At 35.6% G+C, this 19,701-nt stretch overlaps 1 protein-coding gene across 11 annotated transcripts in view; it reads right to left on the reverse strand.

Annotated features, from left to right (window-relative positions):
• The window catches only part of USP45 (ubiquitin specific peptidase 45), a 73,971-nt gene that overhangs the window by 37,772 nt on the left and 16,498 nt on the right, over positions 1 to 19,701 (reverse strand). For all 11 annotated transcript variants that reach the window (XR_002784736.2, XR_010322541.1, XR_010322542.1 and 8 more), the window contains 3 exons: positions 16,026 to 16,126; positions 1,969 to 2,111; positions 861 to 956 (listed from right to left, as the gene is read on the reverse strand). Coding sequence is in view for 8 of the 11 variants with exons in the window: in XM_003404327.4 (XP_003404375.1) it covers positions 861 to 956; positions 1,969 to 2,111; positions 16,026 to 16,126 (340 nt within the window). In the remaining 3 variants the exon portion in view is untranslated. The remainder of the gene's footprint in view (positions 1 to 860; positions 957 to 1,968; positions 2,112 to 16,025; positions 16,127 to 19,701) is intronic.

Here is a 19,701-nt window from a genome sequence, read left to right on the forward strand (position 1 = left end):
AGCTGCACAACATGATGAATGTAATTAATCTCACTGAATTGTACATGTAAAAAAGGTTGAAATGGCAAATGTTTTGTTATATGTAGACATATGCACATACACACACACCACCCCCCCCACACACACATACCACAATTTAAAAAAAGAAGTAGCAGTAACTTATTTTGGCAGAGAGAAGGGTGTATGGGATTTTGTGGGTGGTAGAGTCACCACTTTTTTGTCTGTGTTTAGACAAAATTATGATGTAGCCTTGTCTCATTTTATCATAGTCTCTGAGTAACCCGGAATGAGGCTAGTGTTCTGGGAGACTGTTTACGTTTAATACAATAACATGGCCTACCTGTGAGTGCCAGGCCAGCTTCTGAATGTCAGGGGCTACTCTTTTTTTTTTTTTCATTTTTTCTTCCTCACTAGCTTAAAACCCATCATCAAACTAGGCTCCCAAAAACCTTTAGATGCTAACTATTAAAATTAAATCTACCTTTAAGGGACAAAAATGTTATATTTAAGCAAATGTCAACAGAAACTACAAAACAGGGGTTGTAGATATTTTTGCTCAACAAAAGTCAAATCTCATTTGTTTTTTCTAGTATGTTTGTTTACCTCAATATTTCTGTATTGTTTGATCCATGCTATCTTTCAACTATAACATATCTTAAAGCTATGTTTTTAGAAGTTTTAAAACTGATTATTTCTTTTCACAAATGCTTTTGAATTTTATTTTTTTATTATTATTTCTTTTTAATCCTCTAACTACCATCCCAGTTGCTGGTTCTGAGAAATAGGAAGCCTAGATTGCAGGAACATCAGTGGTTTATCTGGAAAGAGCAACTGTCTACATAGTTATACTTCTTACTCACCAGCTGAGAGTCCGAAGAAGGAAAGATTTTTAATTTTGTACCATTTTCTTTGATCTCATTCATCAGATCAGTAAGAATGTAAGTCTGTGCCAAGTTCTAAAAGAAAACAAAAGTAAAGTCTTCTGATTCAGTTTATACCATACCTTTAATTTTATGGAATAAAATAAAAACCAAAGTTTCAAATTTCATTTAGCAGAGCAAAACTGTCTATTTCAAAAAACTAAAAAATTTTAATTAAATGCACTTTACATGTAGTAAATGCCACTGTATTACTGATAAAATCATGACAAAAACACAGAGAAGACCTTTAAGAAGCACTGTGGGAAAAGAAGATGGATGCATGTGTAGATGATGGCTAAAGATAGCCTAAAACAAATGAAAAAGAAAACAAAGAGAGGAACATAGCATTCATTTGACAGTCTACAGGTGTGTCAATGAACATACAAATGGAAGACAAAAATGGTACAGTCCTCCTGAAGATGTTAAATCTTTCAGTCTAAACAGGTGGTTCTCAGCCAAAATTTTACATTAAAATCATCTCATCTATGGTTGCTGACAAAACCAAAATAAAAACCAAAAGGTCTGACACCAGACTTTCTGAACCTCATCCTTTTGACATGAAAAGCAGGTATCTTTACTGCTGTTTGTTTTTTAAGTTCCACATATGATTCTTATAAACTCCGAAAGCTAAACTCTAAAGGTAGCTCCTGATGAACCAGGAGGACTCTATGAAAGCAAAGCTGAACTGACACTATCATGAGAGAAAGAGGAGGCAGCATTCATTCCCCTAAGAAAGAAAAGTACTAAAAAATTACTGTATTAAAAAAATCACCAAATTCCTACTATGTTTATAGTAACATATTAGACACACTGCAAGCTCAGTAAGAATTTAGTAACTGGATAATGACATTATGACCAGTATAAACAAATAGTACATGAAATTCTGGAAAGTGAATGCTTCTACGTACTGAGACACGTTTTATCAAAATTCATTTTCATTGATAATTTAGTGCCCTCTGCTCAGGACTCAGAGCTACCAAATACTGAATAAACTATAAATTAATCAAAATAACCTTCTAAATTATACAAAGCTTTCCGTGACTCTTACCTGCATGACTGCATTAAAAAAGCAAGTATTTCCTAAATTAGTAATTCCTTTCACAGATGTTACTCTGCTGTCTTCTCCTCCCTGAATTATTTCACCTGTTTCACATTTTTCTTCACAAAGTTTTATGCTTCTAGAAAAAGTACCTGTAAGTTAGAGAAAACATAGCTGAGATATAAAATTAAATATAAAACATTTGACATAATTTAAATATATCCTTTTAAATTAAAAAAGACTTTCCCCCTTAATCAATGTTCCTGAAGGACAAGAATACAAACATAAGTGTTTTTGGTTTTATATCTTATTGCTAATTAATTTTAATTCATTTTAATATACCAATCTCTACCTCACACCATATTACAAAATAAATTCCAGATGAATTTAAAAATTATAAAAGAATAAAGACAAAACAAGTAGAAAAGACCCAGGTCTTAGCTTCTAAGCACTATTCTCCATTAAAAAGGATGAAGACCCCTTGAAGAAAAGACTGATCCGAAGTCTGGGGCAGTGAAAATACAAAATGAATCGTAACATTTTTGTTATGCCAGAGAATAAGGAAGTGCTCAAAAAAGTGTAGGAGTAGGTCAAAATACACAGGAGCCATCTTGCACAGACTCCCACTGTCCCAATCTGGGAGTTTGGCCATCGAAATAAATATGGACAATAATAGATAATCATTCACTGAACAAAATGAGAATGAATCTAAATTGTAATAAATAAATGAGGAACAGAGAGAAACTCAAATTGAAGGATATTCTATAACTTACCTGTGTTCTTTAAAAATGTCAACAGCATGAAAGACGAAGAAAAGATGAGGAACTATTCTAGATTACAGGAGATTAAAGAGATACGAGAAGTCCGTGTGTGGTGCAAATGGTTAACATGCTCAGCTGCTAGTTGAAAGGCTGGAGATTTGAGCCCACTCAGAGGCACCTTGGAAGAAAGGCCTGGTGGATCTACTTCTGAAAAATCAGCCACTGAAAACCCTATGCAGCAGTTTTACTCTGACACATACAGGGTAGCCATAAGTCAGAATCAAGCTGCAGCTGGTAAAGAGATATCACTGCTGAATACAATTATTAATACATAGTGCCTTGCCTTGCTAATTAACTTTTAAATGTTTGGCTATCTCATCTCTCCAATTAGGTTCATGGAGAACAGGTAATGCACTTCCACAGGGGTGGGATTTTAGGAAAAATACACACAATAAAAATTCAATATAAAACTGAAACTGCAAGATTAAACAAGTTTAATAGAACTTTAGCCCTCTAGATTTCTGAATTCTTAAGATGAAATAAATTTAATATCCCCCCTCTTTTGTACAATAACATTAGAGAAGATGAACCAGGGTGGAGAAGGTCCTGTCTTCAGGGACAGGATCAGAGAGCAAACACCATAAGGAGAAGCTTTAGACTCAGGCAGGGGCGTACTGATGTCATTCACATCCTGTTAGTTCAAACGAAGCTTGACTGGGCATCTGTGACTTTTGCCAAAGCAAATGCATCAAAATTTAGGGCTCCACAATCAATCAAGTGGGGTTATTAACACTCATTTACCGCAAAAATATCCCAAAGAGGGCCCAAAATCAAAGAATTATCCCTACAACTTGAATGAATAGAAAGAGAGTGACAACAACAATAATAATAAAAAAAAAAAACATGCATCAGAAGAAAGCAAATAATAAAAACTGGAGCAGAATTAAATGAAATAGAGAATAGAAAAACAATTGAAAGAGTTAACAAGAATAAAAGCTGGTTCTTTGAAAAAAATTAACAAAACTAATAAACCATTGGCCAAATCGACAAAAGAAAAACAGGAGAGGAAACAAATAACCTGAATAAGAAATGAGATGGGCGATATCACAACAGATCCAACTGAAATTAAAAGAATCATATCAGACTACTACAAAAAATTATACTCTAACAAATTTGAAAACCTAGAAGAAATGGATGAATTTCTAGAAACACACTACCTACCCTAAACTAACACAAACAGAGGTAGAACTAAATAAACCCATAACAAAAGAAGAGATTGAAAAGGTAATTAAAAAATCCCCCCCAAAAAAAGCCAAGCCCTGGCCCAGACGGCTTCACTGGAGAGTTCTACCAAATTTTCAGAGAAGAGTTAACACCACTACTACTAAAGGTATTTCAGAGCATAGAGAAGGATGGAATATGCCCAACTCATTCTATGAAGCCAGCATATCCCTGATACCAAAGCCAGGTAAAAAAAAAACCACAAAAAAAAATTACAGACTTATATCCGCCATGAACTTGGATGCAAAAATCTTCAACAAAATTCTAGCGAAGAGAATTCAACAACATATCAAAAAAATAATTCACCATAACCAAGTGGGATTCACACCAGGTATTTATGCAGAGATGGTTCAACATTAGAAAAACAATTAATGTAATCCATGTAAAACAAAAGAATCACATGATATTAACAATTGATGCAAAAAGGCATTTGACAAAGTTCAATACCCATTCATGATAAAAACTCTTCAGCAAAATAGGAATAAAAGGAAAATTTCTTAACATAATAAAGGGCATTTATACAAAGCCAAGAGCCAGCACCATCCTAAATGGACAGAGTCTGAAAGCAGTCCCCCTGAGACTGGGAACCAGACAAGGATGCTCTTTATCACCACTCTTACTCAACAATGTGCTGGAGGTCCTAGCCAGAGCTATTAGGCTAGATAAATAAAGGCCAACCAGATTGGTAAGGAAGAAGTACAAGTATCTCTAGTTGCAGATGTCATGATATTATACACAGAAAACCCTCAAGAAAACTACTGAAACTAATAGAAGAGTTCAGCAGATTATCAAGATACAAAATAAACATACAAACACCAGTTGGATTCCTCTACACCAACATCAAACAGGAAATCACCAAATCAATACCATTTATAGTAGCCCCCAAGAAGATAAAATACTTAGGAATAAATCTTACCAGAGACATAAAAGACCTATACAAAGAAAACAACAAAACACTCTGCAAGAAACCAAAAGAGACCTACATAAGTGGAAAAACATACCCTGCTCATGGACAGGAAGACTCAACATTGTAAAAATGTCTACCAAAAGCAATCTATAGATACGATGCAATTCCAATCCAAATTTCAATGACATTTTGTAATGAGATGGAGAAACAAATCACCAACTTCACATAGAAGGGAAAGAGGCCCCGGATAAGTAAAGCATTACTGAAAAAGAAGAACAAAGTGGGAGGCCTGATTTTAAAATATTATTCTACCACCACAGTAGCCAAAACAGCCTGGTACTGGTACAACAACAGATATATAGACCAGTGGAACAGAACTGACAATCCAGACACATCCATCCACATATGAACACCTGATATTTGACAAAGGCCCAAAGTCAGTTAAATGGGGAAAAAGACAGTCTCTTTAGCAAATGATCCTGGCATAACTGGATACCCACCTGCAAATAAATGAAACAAGACCCATACCTCACAGCATGCACAAAAACGAACTCAAAATGGATCAAAGACCTAAATATAAAATCTAAAAACGATAAATATCGTGGAAGAAAAAATAGGGTCAACACTAGGAGTCCTAATACATGGCATGAACAGTATACAAAACATTACAAACAATGCACAAACACCAGAAGAGAAAGTAGATAACTGGGAGCTCATAAAAATCAAACACCTATGCTCATCCAAAGACTTCACCAAAAGAGTAAAAAGATTAACTACAGACTGAGAAAAAGTTTTTAGCTACGACATTTCCAATCAGTGTCTAATCTCTAAAATCTACATGATGTGGCAAAAACTCAACAACAAAAAGACAACCCAATTAAAAAATGGGCAAAGGATATGAACAGACACTTCACTAAAGAAGACATTCAGGTAGCTAACAGATACATGAAGAAATGCTCATGATCATTAGCCATTAGAGAAATGCAAATCAAAACTACAATGAGATTCCATCTCACTCCAACAAGGTTGGCATTAATCCAAAAAACACAAAATAATAAATGTTGGAGAGGTTGTGGAGAGACTGGAACACTTATACACTGCTGGTGGGAATGGAAAATGGTACAACCACTTTGGAAATCGATTTGGTGCTTCCTTAAAAAGCTAGAAATAGAACTACCATACGATCCAGCAATCCCACTCCTTGGAATATATCCTACACAAATAAGCCGTTACATGAACAGATACATGCACACCCATGTTCACTGCAGCACTGTTTACAATAGCAAAAAGATGGAAGCAACCAAGGTGCCCATCAACAGATGAATGGATAAATAAATTATGGTATATTCACACAATGGAATATTATGCATCAATAAAGAACAATGACAAATCTGCAAAACATTTCATAACATGGAGGAATCTGAAAGGCATTACGCTGAGTGAAATTAGTCAGCTGCAAAAGGACAAATATTGTATGAGACCACTATCATAAGAACTCAAGAATTAGTTTAAACAGAGAAGAAAATATTCTTTGATGGCTTTGAGAGTGGGGAGGGAGGGTGGGAGAGGGATATTCACTAATTAGACAGTAGACAAGAACTAGTTTAGGTGAAGGGAAAGACAACACACAATACAGGAGAGGTCAGCACAACTGGACTAAACCAAAAGCAAAGAAGTTTCCTGAACAAACCGAACGCTTCGAAGTCCAGCATAGCAGGGGCAGGGATTTGGGGATCACAGTTTCAGGGGACATCTAGGTCAACTGGCATAATAAAATCTATTAAGAAAACATTCTGCATCCCCCTTTGGAGAGCAGTGTCTTGGGTCTGAAACGCTAGTAAGTGGCCATCTAAGATGCATCAATTCGTCTCAACCCACCTGGAACAAAGGAGAATGAAAAACACCAAAGACACAAGGTAATTATGAGCCCAAGAGATAGAAAGGGCCACATAAACCAGAGACTACATCAGCCTGAGACCAGAAGAACTAGATGGTGCCTGGCTACAACCGATGACTACCCTGACAGGGAACACAACAGAGAACCCCTGAAGGAGCAGGAGAGCAGTGGTAAGCGGACATCAAATTCTCATAAAAAGATCAGACTTAATGGTCCTATTGAGACTAGAAGGACCCCAGAGGTCATGGTCCCCAGACCTTTTGTTAGCCCAAGACAGGAACCATTCCCAGAGCCAACTCTTCAAACAGGGATTGGACTGGACTATGGGATAGAAAATGATACTGATAAGGAGTGAGATTCTGGAATCAAGTAGATACATGAGACTACGTGGGCAGCTCCTATCTGGAGGGGAGATAAGAAGGCAGAGGGGGACAGAAGCTAGCTGAATGGACACGGAAGGAGAGAGTGGAGAGGAGTGTGCTGTCTTATTAGGGGGAGAGCAGCCAGGTGTATATAAATTTTTATATGAGAGACTAACTTGATTTGTAAACTTTCACTTAAAGCACAATAAAAATTTAAAAAATCCCAAAGAGGAACATGTGAACTTGAAGCCAGGTATAGAGAATAGGAGGTCCATCAGCTGCAGTCCTTACTTCATTCTTGGCCCACTGTACTCATTAAATAGGTATATTTCCTTAACACAGAATCATGTAAGTAGGTGAGTTAGAAAGGATTAAAAAAAGTAATAATTTTCCCAAGCTCAAATGTTCCAGATAATTTAGGAACTACTACATGAGGAAAAGTGGCAAGCACAGCAAGATTATATAATTTGCCATGAGAAAGAAACAGAACCAGATTTCAAATTTGGGCAATCTTGTTCTAGAATTGCAAGTAATTGTCACTTCAAATAACTGTCACTACCGGGCTCATTCAAGAATGATGTCTATCACAAAAAGTTCTCATAAGGATTAAATAAGGTAATATCTGTAAGGTACCTGGCACAGTACTTGCTAAACAGCTCTCAGTTATTGTCGTTGCGTGCCATCAAGCCGATTCTGACTCAGAGCAACACTATAGGACAGAATAAAACTGCCCCGTAGGGTTTCCTAGGCTGTAACTTTTACAGGGGCAGAACGCCAGATCTGTTCTCCCGCAGAGCCGCTGGTGGGTTCGAGCTGTTGACCTTTCGATTAGCAGCCAAGTGCTTAACCACTTGCTACCAGGGCTCACCGAAATTATTACTTGTGCCAAAATCAAACCTTTATGTCCACTGTCTATTTGCTGTCATAATTTTTCTTTATTCATTTCCTGTATATTCCCCTATATATCCTCTATTTTTCTTTATTCATTTCCTCTATATTGTTTTCTCAAGTTTATTTCTTATTTCTAATTGCATTTTCTGAATTGCTAATATGTTCTACCTTTTGTATTGGTTTTATGGTTTTCATAATTTCTTGGCTTTTCTTTTTAACGTGGAAATATCTCATTGAGAAAAAAAAGAACTGGTGGTTTCTAAGTGTTTCTTTCATTAAACAAATCTATTCTATGGGGAAAAAAAATTTCTTCCAGATCCTAACAACTTTTCTCTTATCCTGTGCTGTAACATTTTTTCGTAAACCCTATTACTTGTTTTTCCCCCTTTATTCCTGTTTGTTTAATCTTTAAACGTTACTGGTTGTTACCGGATGTCTATTGTTACCCAGATATCGAGGAGTTGTTTTTAAATCCCAACCTCAGAATCCTGAGTTAATGCCGAGAGTCATTAACAAGGTAGGTCTCTCTTCCTGTCCTCCAGATTTTAAAATGGATAACAAATCCCAAACTGGAGCTTGGAGACAAAGGTCAGTATAATCATTAAAGCAGGTCACTGACATAAAGAGCAAACACAGAGAAAAAAGACCGGGGAAGAGGCCAGACAGTGTTCAAACCTGCAAGTAAATGTAAAAGAAAAAAAACTAGTCAGCATTTAAGAAGCACTACACAAACAAGAGAAAGCTGACATGGATCCTGGCTGGGTTTGCAATGAAAGCAGTCTGCCTCTTCATTGTATCTGAGATTCCAACCAGAGCCTAGGATAGGCAGGTTTCAGGTTCTCATTATTGGCCGTTGCCACTAGATGGCTTCACAGTGATTTTTAAGAGATTTAAAATGGAAGTGTAATTAAATCCAAGCATCAGTCCACCTTCACAGGCAACGAACAACGTAATTACTGTTTTACATTTACAAAACTCATTCTCCAAGGGGTATGCCTGAGGTCACAATGCTAATCTTCTGACTATAAATCCATTACCATTTTACCACATAAATTCTCTTCAGCGATTTGCACAGAATGAGAAGAATCATAAAAAATAGCGGGGCACAATTCTTACAGATTTGGGTATATGCAATCTTGACCGAACAAATAATAATAAATGTTGCCATAATATTTTTTAACTTATTAAGATATAAACATCTTCAAATTGCTTCAAAATAATTCCGGGGGGGGGGGAATAAGTAAAAATAACAATAAAATAGGTTTGGCCATGCACTGATAAATGTTCAAGCTGGTGATGCATCTACAAGGGTCCATTTTTCCTAGTCTTTCTACATTTGTATTTGTTTGAAATGTTCTAAAAAAAAAATTTCCTTTTTTAATTAAAAAAAAATAGAATGGCTAGGGAAACACAAAAAAACCAAAACACATTGCCTCCAAGTCAATTCCAACTCACAGGGACCCTATACGACAGAGTAGAGCTGCCTCACAGGGTTTCCAAGGAGCGGCTGGTGAATTCAAACTGCGTACCTTTGGTTAGCAGCGAGTTCTTAACCATTATGCCACCAAGGGAAACATATAAACTATATTAACTATATATAAATATATACACATTATTCATTTAGGAAAATAGTTCCAGAAACAAATAGCTTAATCTTGCAAGGTAAACAACATTTTTAAACCATAATACACCAATAATTTATGTATCTGTGTACATTTATCTATCAGTTTTCAAAACATCTGGCATAGCATCCTAAAGTAAACAATGTTCACAAGACCATCTGGACAAAACTGCAGACAAAAAAAAAAAAAAAAAAAGAATAAACATATGGAAAAGCAGATTTTCCCCTTCCTTTCAGCAGTAAGGGGTAACAAATGTTGAACATAGATATATCCACGCTTCACTGTGTGATGCTTTTCAGCACCACCTGGCTCTCCGTGCTTAGCCACCAAATACAGACAGCACTGCCAGAAAGCACATGTCCACAGGGCAATGGCAATAAAAATATTTTATTTCATGGTTAAATAACCACTTCACACAAATGGCAAGGGTCTGTTTGCTGACTTTTACATGTAAGTCTGTAAGAAAATATTCAAAATTAATTATGCTTAGACTTTAATATTAAACAAATCAGAATTTAACTAGAAAACAGAATGACATTTTCTAAGAGTTATTTAAGTGCAAGTTTTTATTTTACTAACAGCACATTTATAAAATGTAATAATTCAAGCTCAATTGACTTATCAAATGTCCATTGTGTGCCAGGTACTACATGAATCACTATCAATAATTTATACTTAGTTGCTTATAATTTATGACTGGAGCATAAAGAACCTATATATAGTGAACACCACCCACCACAGAGATGCTGAGCCTTAAATTTAGGACAACATGTCACTAAAAATTTTAGAAATTAAGTATACATGCTATACAAAAAATTTGCTCACTAAGCAAAACTACTGTCAGCTTAGAGTTTAAGGTTCTAGTTTAAAATAGGGGTGCCTGAATCAGTCTGTCTATTATTTAACATAGAAGTAGGTATGTATGTTTTAATAAAAAGCAATTTATGACTTCTAATGAAGAATGATTCTGATCATTTTGTTTTCAGAAACAACAAAGTCTTCTCAATACAGCAGTACAAAGATTTTAGATCATGTTCACTTGAAGAGCTCTCCCCTTCCTCTACAAGCACAGAACCAAATGAACTGACTGAACTTCAAGATGTTTTGGAGAATGGTATGTATGTGAAATTACATGGCTGCTACAGCAACAGCAAAGAACACAAACTACACAAGCTTTGATTATCATTCATTTGTTTTGATCTTCTCAAGTTTTACCCTCACAAATGAGAAAGTGGTATCCACAGTTAGAAGGAGTAACACAGAACCTCAGGGTTTGAAAGTTATTACAATGGATTTAACCTACCACTTCACTTATCACCTCTATATTACCAACACTGTCATCAGATATTACATCTACATAATAATACAGACCCTAGAATGCAAAGAACATTGAAACATAACTTCAAGATATTCTAGATAAAATTTTCAAAGCTCTTTTATATCTCTGTAATGTATCTTTAAACCCATAATCTGAATACTCAAATAGAAAGAAGCTGGCCAACTGAGTAGACTGACAGGTTTTTACATACCTCAGGTTTTCAATACATAAAACTAGCTGAAGCACCAGCGAAGAAAAAAAAAACTGTTTTTTATTTCCATTTCAACAACTTCTCTAAGACAATCTACAAGTGATGTTAAGTACCTCCAATTTTTCCACTTGAAGACTCAATCATCTTCCTTAACCAAGTTTAAGGACATTAATTCATAATATTAAAACACTCAAATTTTAAGTTTTTAATGAACTGGACGAGTATCTCCATAATCCTGGAATGCAAAAAGACTTTCAAAGCATGACCCCAAAGGATAAAAACCTTTATGGAAATGACTGATGGACCTGGCAACAAAGATATTCAAAATTTCACTAAGACAAAAAATAATAAATATAAAAAAATAAGCACTCTTGTCAACTATAACCTTTGTATAATCTTTCTGGAGGGCAGTTTAACAAAAGTAATCAAAACACATTTGAGATATGTCTATCCTTTGGCCAAGAAATTCCAGAAAATTTAAACTACTTAAATAGAAGAAGCACAGACATGCAGCTTTGTTTATCATGGAAGAAAATTGAAAACAATGAACAGTAGATTTGTTGCCAGGTAACAGTAAATTGATGTTTCTCTTTTCTCAAAGGTATAAATATTTACGAATTGCCTTCATTAAACCAGAAGGAGAACACTGTCCCTTCTCCCTTTTACCACAGGCATGGGGGAAGTAAACTTATTTTGCAGTTTGCTTATTAAACAGAGTCTGAGAGCATTATCTCCCTTAAATTACCACCTCTGATAACTGTCCCCATTTTAGAGAGGATGAAACTAAGGCACACAACTAGTCAGTGATAGGGAAGATATTCAAACTCAGGGAGCCTGGCTTCAGAGTCCACACACTTAACCATTATGCTCTATTATCTGTCTATTAAAATACGTGTGATAACAGTTTAAGACACTAACGAAATGGTAATGGTGATATGAAAGAAAAAGCTATTACTCTTGACCAAAAGATGGATCTACTCAATTGCTGAATTTTTTCAGTGTTTGGTTTTATAGTTTTACTAGTTGAGAGTTTAGAGCAGTCATTCTCCAAGTGTTTCTCAAAGGAATTAACCCCTAATGCCCTAGGCATCCACTGTATGCAATGAAATAACTTGTTGCCACAAATCTGGAAGCGAATCTCAAGCTCCTTGGGAGGAGTGAGAAAGTAGTCACTCAGTTTTCTGTGTTCTGGTTCAGATAAGGAGCTTAGGATTTAAATTCCTACAGGAAAAATAAGTTGTTTTTCTAATTTCCAAAATATTTTTACCCCTAACACTTTTTATACACTGAAACAGCTTTATTTTTAGTACTTATACTTGAAAATGCAAATTTTTAGAAACATAATTATCGTTTTATATCAGAACAAACTGTATCATTCTTTTAAAAAGTTTTTTAAAATCCCTAAATCACATTCAAAGTGTTATTGTAAAAGTACACAATATTATTTATCTTTAGATGCACTGCCTCAGATCCAAAACATACCACTTTCTTATTTAAACAAAAAGACACAGCAAACTTACCATAAAGTCTAAAGAACCAACGTAACTCAATGTCTTTTATACACTGTGAAGATAAGCTTAATGAATTTAACAAAATATAATACATTACGCTCTCTTCAAGCTTGTTCAAGTCCCTCTAGTATTAAGATTATGGGTCATATTTATTGATTTAGAAGAGAATGTGGGGCTGTCAATCATCTGTCTCGTTCACAAAAAGCAAACCAGTATTCAACAATATTATTTCAATAAGAATTCCTGCATTCTATGAGCACTGGTAAAATCCTTTACATGACATTTACAAGGCTATCAAAGTGACAAAGAGCCTTTCAGAGAATACTGGCCCACCAGCCTTTTTAATAGTAAGTATTTCTGGATGGGCCTCTCAAGAAAGTTTTTCTGCCCCTTTTTAAATCTTGAGTTATATAAGACCTTTTCATTAGTTGGAGTTTCTATTTGTTGTTTTCAGTTTTCTTGTGGGTGTGTGTGGTACAGGGGAGTATTCTGTCTTTGTTTTAAAAAGCAAATTATAGCATCAGATGTGAAATCTACACAGCTGTAAGCATTCTTCTGGGAACCGGCCCTGGAGTTCACCTCAACTGCTTAATGCAATTACCTAAATCAGTCATGTAGTATTAATGTAATTTGCCCATTTCTACAGCTGAAAAGAAATTTAATCTTTAAAGAGTAAATAAAAAGGAAAAACTATACTCTTCCTCCACCTTGGAAGCAAATAATAAATACCTCACCTCTTTACTCATAAAATCCATTAACTCCCAGTTAACTACTGCCTTAGCAATCTTTATTTAATCATATGATAAATTTACATTACCACAATGAATGAACAGATATGCAAACAAAGGCATTCATCTCTCCTTACTACTATCAAGTGATCTAAAATGCAAACTGATCATTCACTTCTCTACTTACAAGGCCCTTCAGTATCTTTTCCTACTTTTATCTCTTGAGTCTCACCTTTCCCCTTCCCCCAAAGTCACAAAACTCAACTTTCCAGTTCTATAAAATTCTCTGAGCATATCAAGCTGTCTCATCAATGAGCCATTTCCTCGGCATGGAACATACATCCTTTCCCTCCTTGCCGAGCTAATTTCTAGGGTCCTATGATCATCATCATCATCATGTTAGATACTGCTCCAAAGTATTCCCACAGTCTCCTGTACTTGCTCCATCACAGCACTATTGAAACAAGCAATTACAATTGAGTGTGATTTGTCCACATTTCTCATTAAAAAAAAAAAAAAAAACCCTCATTAGACCAAAAGAATCCATGAAGACAGGAACTGAGAAGTAGACCAGTCCCATTCACTACAGCCCCAACATCTAGCACAGTATCTGGTAGGAGGCAGGAATTTAAATATACTTAAAAAAATGAATAAAATAATTTTGATATTAATATTCAATTTGGGATTTTGTTTTGTTTTTGGTAAAAATACAAAACTTATCTACTCCTTAGCAAAAACTGGTCACATTCTAAGGTAGTTCAAGTTAGCAAATATTTACTGCCTAGCCATCTAATTTTTTTTAGCCATCTAAGAGTCAAAAAAAATACTAGCCAGGGTCCAGCCTTCAAGGAATTTATAGTCTTATAGAGAAAATAAGGCACATGCACACATGAAAGTTAAAAAGCACGAAAGAATGTGTTTTGGATTCTGAAATGTGCTGCATAGATACTGAAATACTAAGTACCAAAGAAGAGATAAGGGAAAGGGCTGGGGAAACATTCTAAAAGTAGGATTTAAACTGAGCTTTAAAGGATAAAAAATTTTTTTTTTTTTAAAGGATAAGTAGAGCTGAAAACAGAAGAAATAGCACAAGAAATAAACGTGCTAGTTCAGTGATAGTGTGGTCTGAAGACCCTCTCCCCTTTCAGAGGACTTCGAGATTACAAATATTTTCGTAACAAGCGTAACATGTTATTTGCTTTTTTAACTTTCACTGTCAGTTGTACAATCAAGTTTTCCACAGGCTCCATGACATGTGATATTACACCAGGCTGAATGCAGGAGATATGAGAATCCAGCTGTTTTCTATTAAGCAAGATGTTAAAGAGATTTGTAAAAATGTGAAACAATATCACTCATTACATTTTTCTTTGTTTTGAAAAATACTTATTTTTCCTAAAAGTATGTTATTTGTGTTTATGGAATTGCTATTTTTCAGTAAATTAATATTTTAATTTTTCTAGTTTTAATTTCTAATATGGTAAATACTGATATATATAACCCACATAACAAAAGCTCTTTGGGTCCTGTATAATTTTTTAAGAGTATAAAAAAGGTATTCAAAAGTTCAAGGATCGCTCGCCCAGCTGTTTTTAGAGATGGCTGGGACATCAGCCTAGATTCTCTGTGTAGAGAAGATGCGTTAGATGTATTAGACACAAAATTAGCTCAGGCACTGCGTAATTTACAATCATGTTTAAGGTGCAGGTATGGGCTTTCCTCTCAGTAATGTATTTTTACTTAATGAAAGAATATAAACACACACACATATATATGCAATTTCATATTCTTTTTGAATTATTCATATACAGGCATTTTTACAGTTTCTACAAATATCATTAAAGATAGCTGCATAATCATATCCAGCATTGTTCTAGGCAACTTTCATATTTGATTTTCAAAGTATTTCACAAAAATAATCTGAAGCCTCACACTAGAAAGAATATAACAGACTGCCAAAAACCAAAAAAAAAAAACCAACCCCCCTGCCGTCAAGTCAACTCGGACTCATAGCAACCTACAGGACAGAGTAGGACTGCCCCATAGGGCTTCCAAGGAGCAGCTGGTGGATTCGAACTGCTGACCTTTTGGTTAGCAGCTTACCTCTTAACCACTGTGCCACCAGGGCTCCAAATAACAGATAACATTTAGTAAATAAGTGCCAGGTATTATGCAAGTACTTTTACACAATTATTTCTAAAATTTTTTTAATGTTATCTCTAAGCTTCACAACCTCACAAGACAGAATTATCATCATAATTTTGTAAGTAAGGAAATTAAAGAGTAAAAGCCACATGGCCAGTAAGTGATGAGACCTAAATCCAAACTCAAGAATGTCTGACTATCCACGATATTTTTAAGACACTCTCCTGCTGTTTATGTTAGCTACGTAAATACAAAGTGGTAACATTATTAAGACTGCTATCTAGGAAGGCAGGACATTTTTACGCAAATTGTAGACTGAGATGTCATGGTAAAATCTAAGGTATAATAATCTTTATAAATTTAGAAACACTTTCTATAAAGTATGAAATGCCATATTTTAATACAAATTTCTCTAGCAATTGTTTAACTTACTTGTTTGTGTTTTAGAAACATGTTTCTGGAGAAAATCAACTATCTGAGCCAAAGCCTTCTTATTACAATGCGTTGATAATTTTTGATCACATTCATAACACCTGAAAGAACATAAAGAATTTAAGTGAATATTATGAAAGCATTTTCAATAATTTAGTGCATCAGGTAATAATGATATTATTTAACTAATTTTTATCTTGAAATTATGTAGGGGGGTAAGGAGGAGGTACCAGGTAAGTCTAGAGAAAGAAGGGAAAGATCATACAGTCTTACAGTTCAATTACAGTTTTGATAGTTTATCCTAAGTGTAACAGAATGCCACAGTGTTTTTTAAGCAGGGGAGTGATAGTATCAATTTACATTTTAAAACATAACTTTGACTAATGTTATTAAATCAGATTAGAGAGCAATAGGAATGGAAACAAATTAGGAAAGTAGCAATGGATCTGGAGAGAAGTAGATAGATTATACATATTTTCAGATAGAACCAGTAATGAATTAGATACAAAAGATGAGGGAGAGGAAAATGTCAAAATGACTACCATGGAAGGGGAAAAGCAGGTGAGGATTTATCAATGGTTCTCAATCGGAGAAGCATTTCACCCTCAGGGGACATTCTGCAATATCTGGAGACAATTTTAGTTGGCACAACTTGGGAAGGGAGGATTTTGTATCTGGTATCTAGTGGGTAGAGGCCAGGGATGCTACTAAATACAGTGTACGGGACAGCTCCCCATAACAGAATTATCTAACACAAATGCTGATAGTGCTGAGGTTAAAAACTCTAGATGAAACAAGACTTGCTGAAGTTGATAATAGTTTAAGCTCAGGTTTTTCTCAGGTTTTAATTGTTAAAGCTGGATTATGCCATTCTGTCTACTTTTGTTAAAAGGTTAAAAATAAAATAAGATTAAAAGATAGGAAAAATAACTGCCAGGTTTCTGGCTTGATTACCTGAGCAATGGAGATGCCACTTAGACAGATGAGAAGACTGGAAGAGATACGCGTTTTATTTTGTTTGGAACTTTTATTTTGGGGACTCAAGGAAGAGATTCTCAAAAGGCTTATCACATTGCAGAAAACTAACCTCAGCCAAGTTTACTCATTACTGCATAAAATATTTTTCTGTATTTTACCGTCACCTATCTGTTTTGTTGGAAACCCTGGTGGCGTAGAGATCAAGTGCTACAGCTGCCGGCCAAGAGATCTGCAGTTTGAATCCACCAAGCACTCCTTGGAAACTCTATCGGGCAGTTCTACTCTGCCCTGTAGGGTCACTGTGAGTCAGAATCGATTGAAAGGCAACAGGTTTGGTTTCGGTTTATCTGGTTTGTTTATCTTTATGAGATCCAATGATCAAATAAAAGCATATGTTTAAAAGTGTTTTACCAATTGTAATATGTTATGCCAGTACTACCTTAATTGTTCACAATCTTCTCACCTAAAACTCTCAGAGGTTCTTTGGGTCCTTGTCTAAATAGCACTCAAAATTCAGTCAAATATTTACTGAGTACTCTACCACTTGCCTGTAAAAATAGATACAGATCTGTGAAGAAAACAAGTCACAGAAAACATTCCCCAAAACATCTTTTCCAATAAACCATGATCAAATTTAAACAATTTATTTACAGTTATCAGGCTTATAATAGGTGCTCGATATTTACTGATTTATTTTTAAAATATAATAAAAATATAAAATAATTATTCACTTGAAAAATACTGAAATGTCAAGAAATTTTTATTGACGTTACAAATTTAGTTTTCACTTGTTACAGAATACATTGTTCTAAGTTTAAGAGCACAAATAGTTAAAAATCAGCCTGTTGACTGTAAATTTGGAATTTGGGGAAAAAGACAGCCTCAAGATAACTTAATTCTAGTTGTTTTCATTAGAAGTAACACTTTTTTTTTTTTTTTTTGAGTATTGGCTGCTAACCAAAAAGGTTGGCAGTTTGAATCTACTCGCTGCTCTTGGGGCAGTTCTGCTCTGTCCTGTAGGGTGCTATGAGTCACAATCAACTTTAGGGCAATGGTTTTTTGGGTCTTTTTTTAATCTACTATGTGCCAGGCACCGTTCTAAGTGCTATAAATGTACCATCTGGATTAATCCTTCACAACAATTGTAGAGAGTATTATTATCTTTTAAATAAATATCTTTATACACCAAAACCAAATCTGTTTCCTTCGAGTCAATTCCAACTTATAGCAACCACACAGGACAGAGCAGAACTGCCCCATAGGATTTCCAAGGCTGTAAATCTTTACAGAAGCAGACTGCCACATCTTTCTCCCAAGATGCAGCTGGTGAATTCAAACCACCAACTCTCCGTTAACAGCTGAGCACTTAACCACTGTGCTACCAGGGATCCTTAGATTTACTGAATCAGAAATTCTAGGAATGGAGCTCAGCAATCTGTTTTAATAAGCCCTCCCAGTGATTCTGATATGCCCTTAAGTCTGAGACCACTGCTTTACTTGGACTACGGTGAAATCTGGATTGAGCTGCCATACGATGACATCATCTCCCTTTCCCTTGGCTTCAAAGCATCATTTACACATTAAGTTCCCCTCTGTTCTTTTCTCATTCTCCCCAATAATGTTACTTGGAGCCAACAAATTAAAACCCAAATGCAGGCTTGGGCACCACCAAATCCCTGTGGATATATTAAGTTAAAAAAATGATTTCCTATATGATCCAGGATATTCTTATGTTAATTTTAGAACCCTGAAATAAAAACACGAAGTTAAAATATTTTTGCCTTGAAAACAACTTGAACATCCCTGAAAACTCAAAAAAACCCTAGGAGTCTATAGGTTCTAGTTAGAAATGTATTGTTGTGAAGTGTAGGGAATGCTTTTCGATAATGTTCACTTATACCACTTGATAATGTTGAATTTTACCTGAATCCTATGAATACAGCAATGGCTAAAGATATCCCCCCCACCCTTTGTGTTCAGGAAGTGACTCACTAGAAATAACCACTCTTCCTGTATGACTCTGATAAGACTCATGATGCCCCCTTGTTTACCTATGACAAGGCCAGACACCAAAGCTCAAACAAAACTCATTGCCTCAAGTAGATTTCAACTCATAAGGAGCCCTGGTGGTGTAGTGGTTAAGCACTCAGCTACTAACCACAAGGTCGGCAGTTTGAAGCCACCAGCTGCTCCTCAGGAGAAAGATGTGGCAGTCTGCTTCCATAAAGATTACAGCCTTGGAAACCCTATGGGGGCATTTCCACTCTAACCTACAGATCGCTGAGAGTGGGATAAAGCCAGACACAGACTCTCAAATTCTATTCTTTACCTCATAAATAAGTGAATTGCCTGCCCCTGCTTACCAATTGGAAACAAAATGCTTGTTAACCAAATTGGTTAGACTCCTCCCCTTCCCCCAAGTCCCTTAACTTTGGCCCACCCTCAGCCAGAGCTAACATTTGTTGTTAGTTGCCACTGAGTTGGCTCTGATTCATGGTGATTCCAAGTACAACACAGCAAAATGATGCCTGGTCCTGCACCATCTTCAAGATCATTAGTATGTTCAGGTCCATTATTGCGGCCACCGTGTCTTTTGAGTGCCTTCCAAACTAACGGAATCATCTCCCAGCACTGTATCAAACAATACTCTATAGTGATCCATATGGTGTTCACTAGCTAATTTTCAGAAGACATCAGG

Source organism: Loxodonta africana, chromosome 1 (genome assembly GCF_030014295.1).
Source record: "Loxodonta africana isolate mLoxAfr1 chromosome 1, mLoxAfr1.hap2, whole genome shotgun sequence".
In the NCBI taxonomy this organism is placed as follows: Eukaryota; Metazoa; Chordata; class Mammalia; order Proboscidea; family Elephantidae; genus Loxodonta; species Loxodonta africana.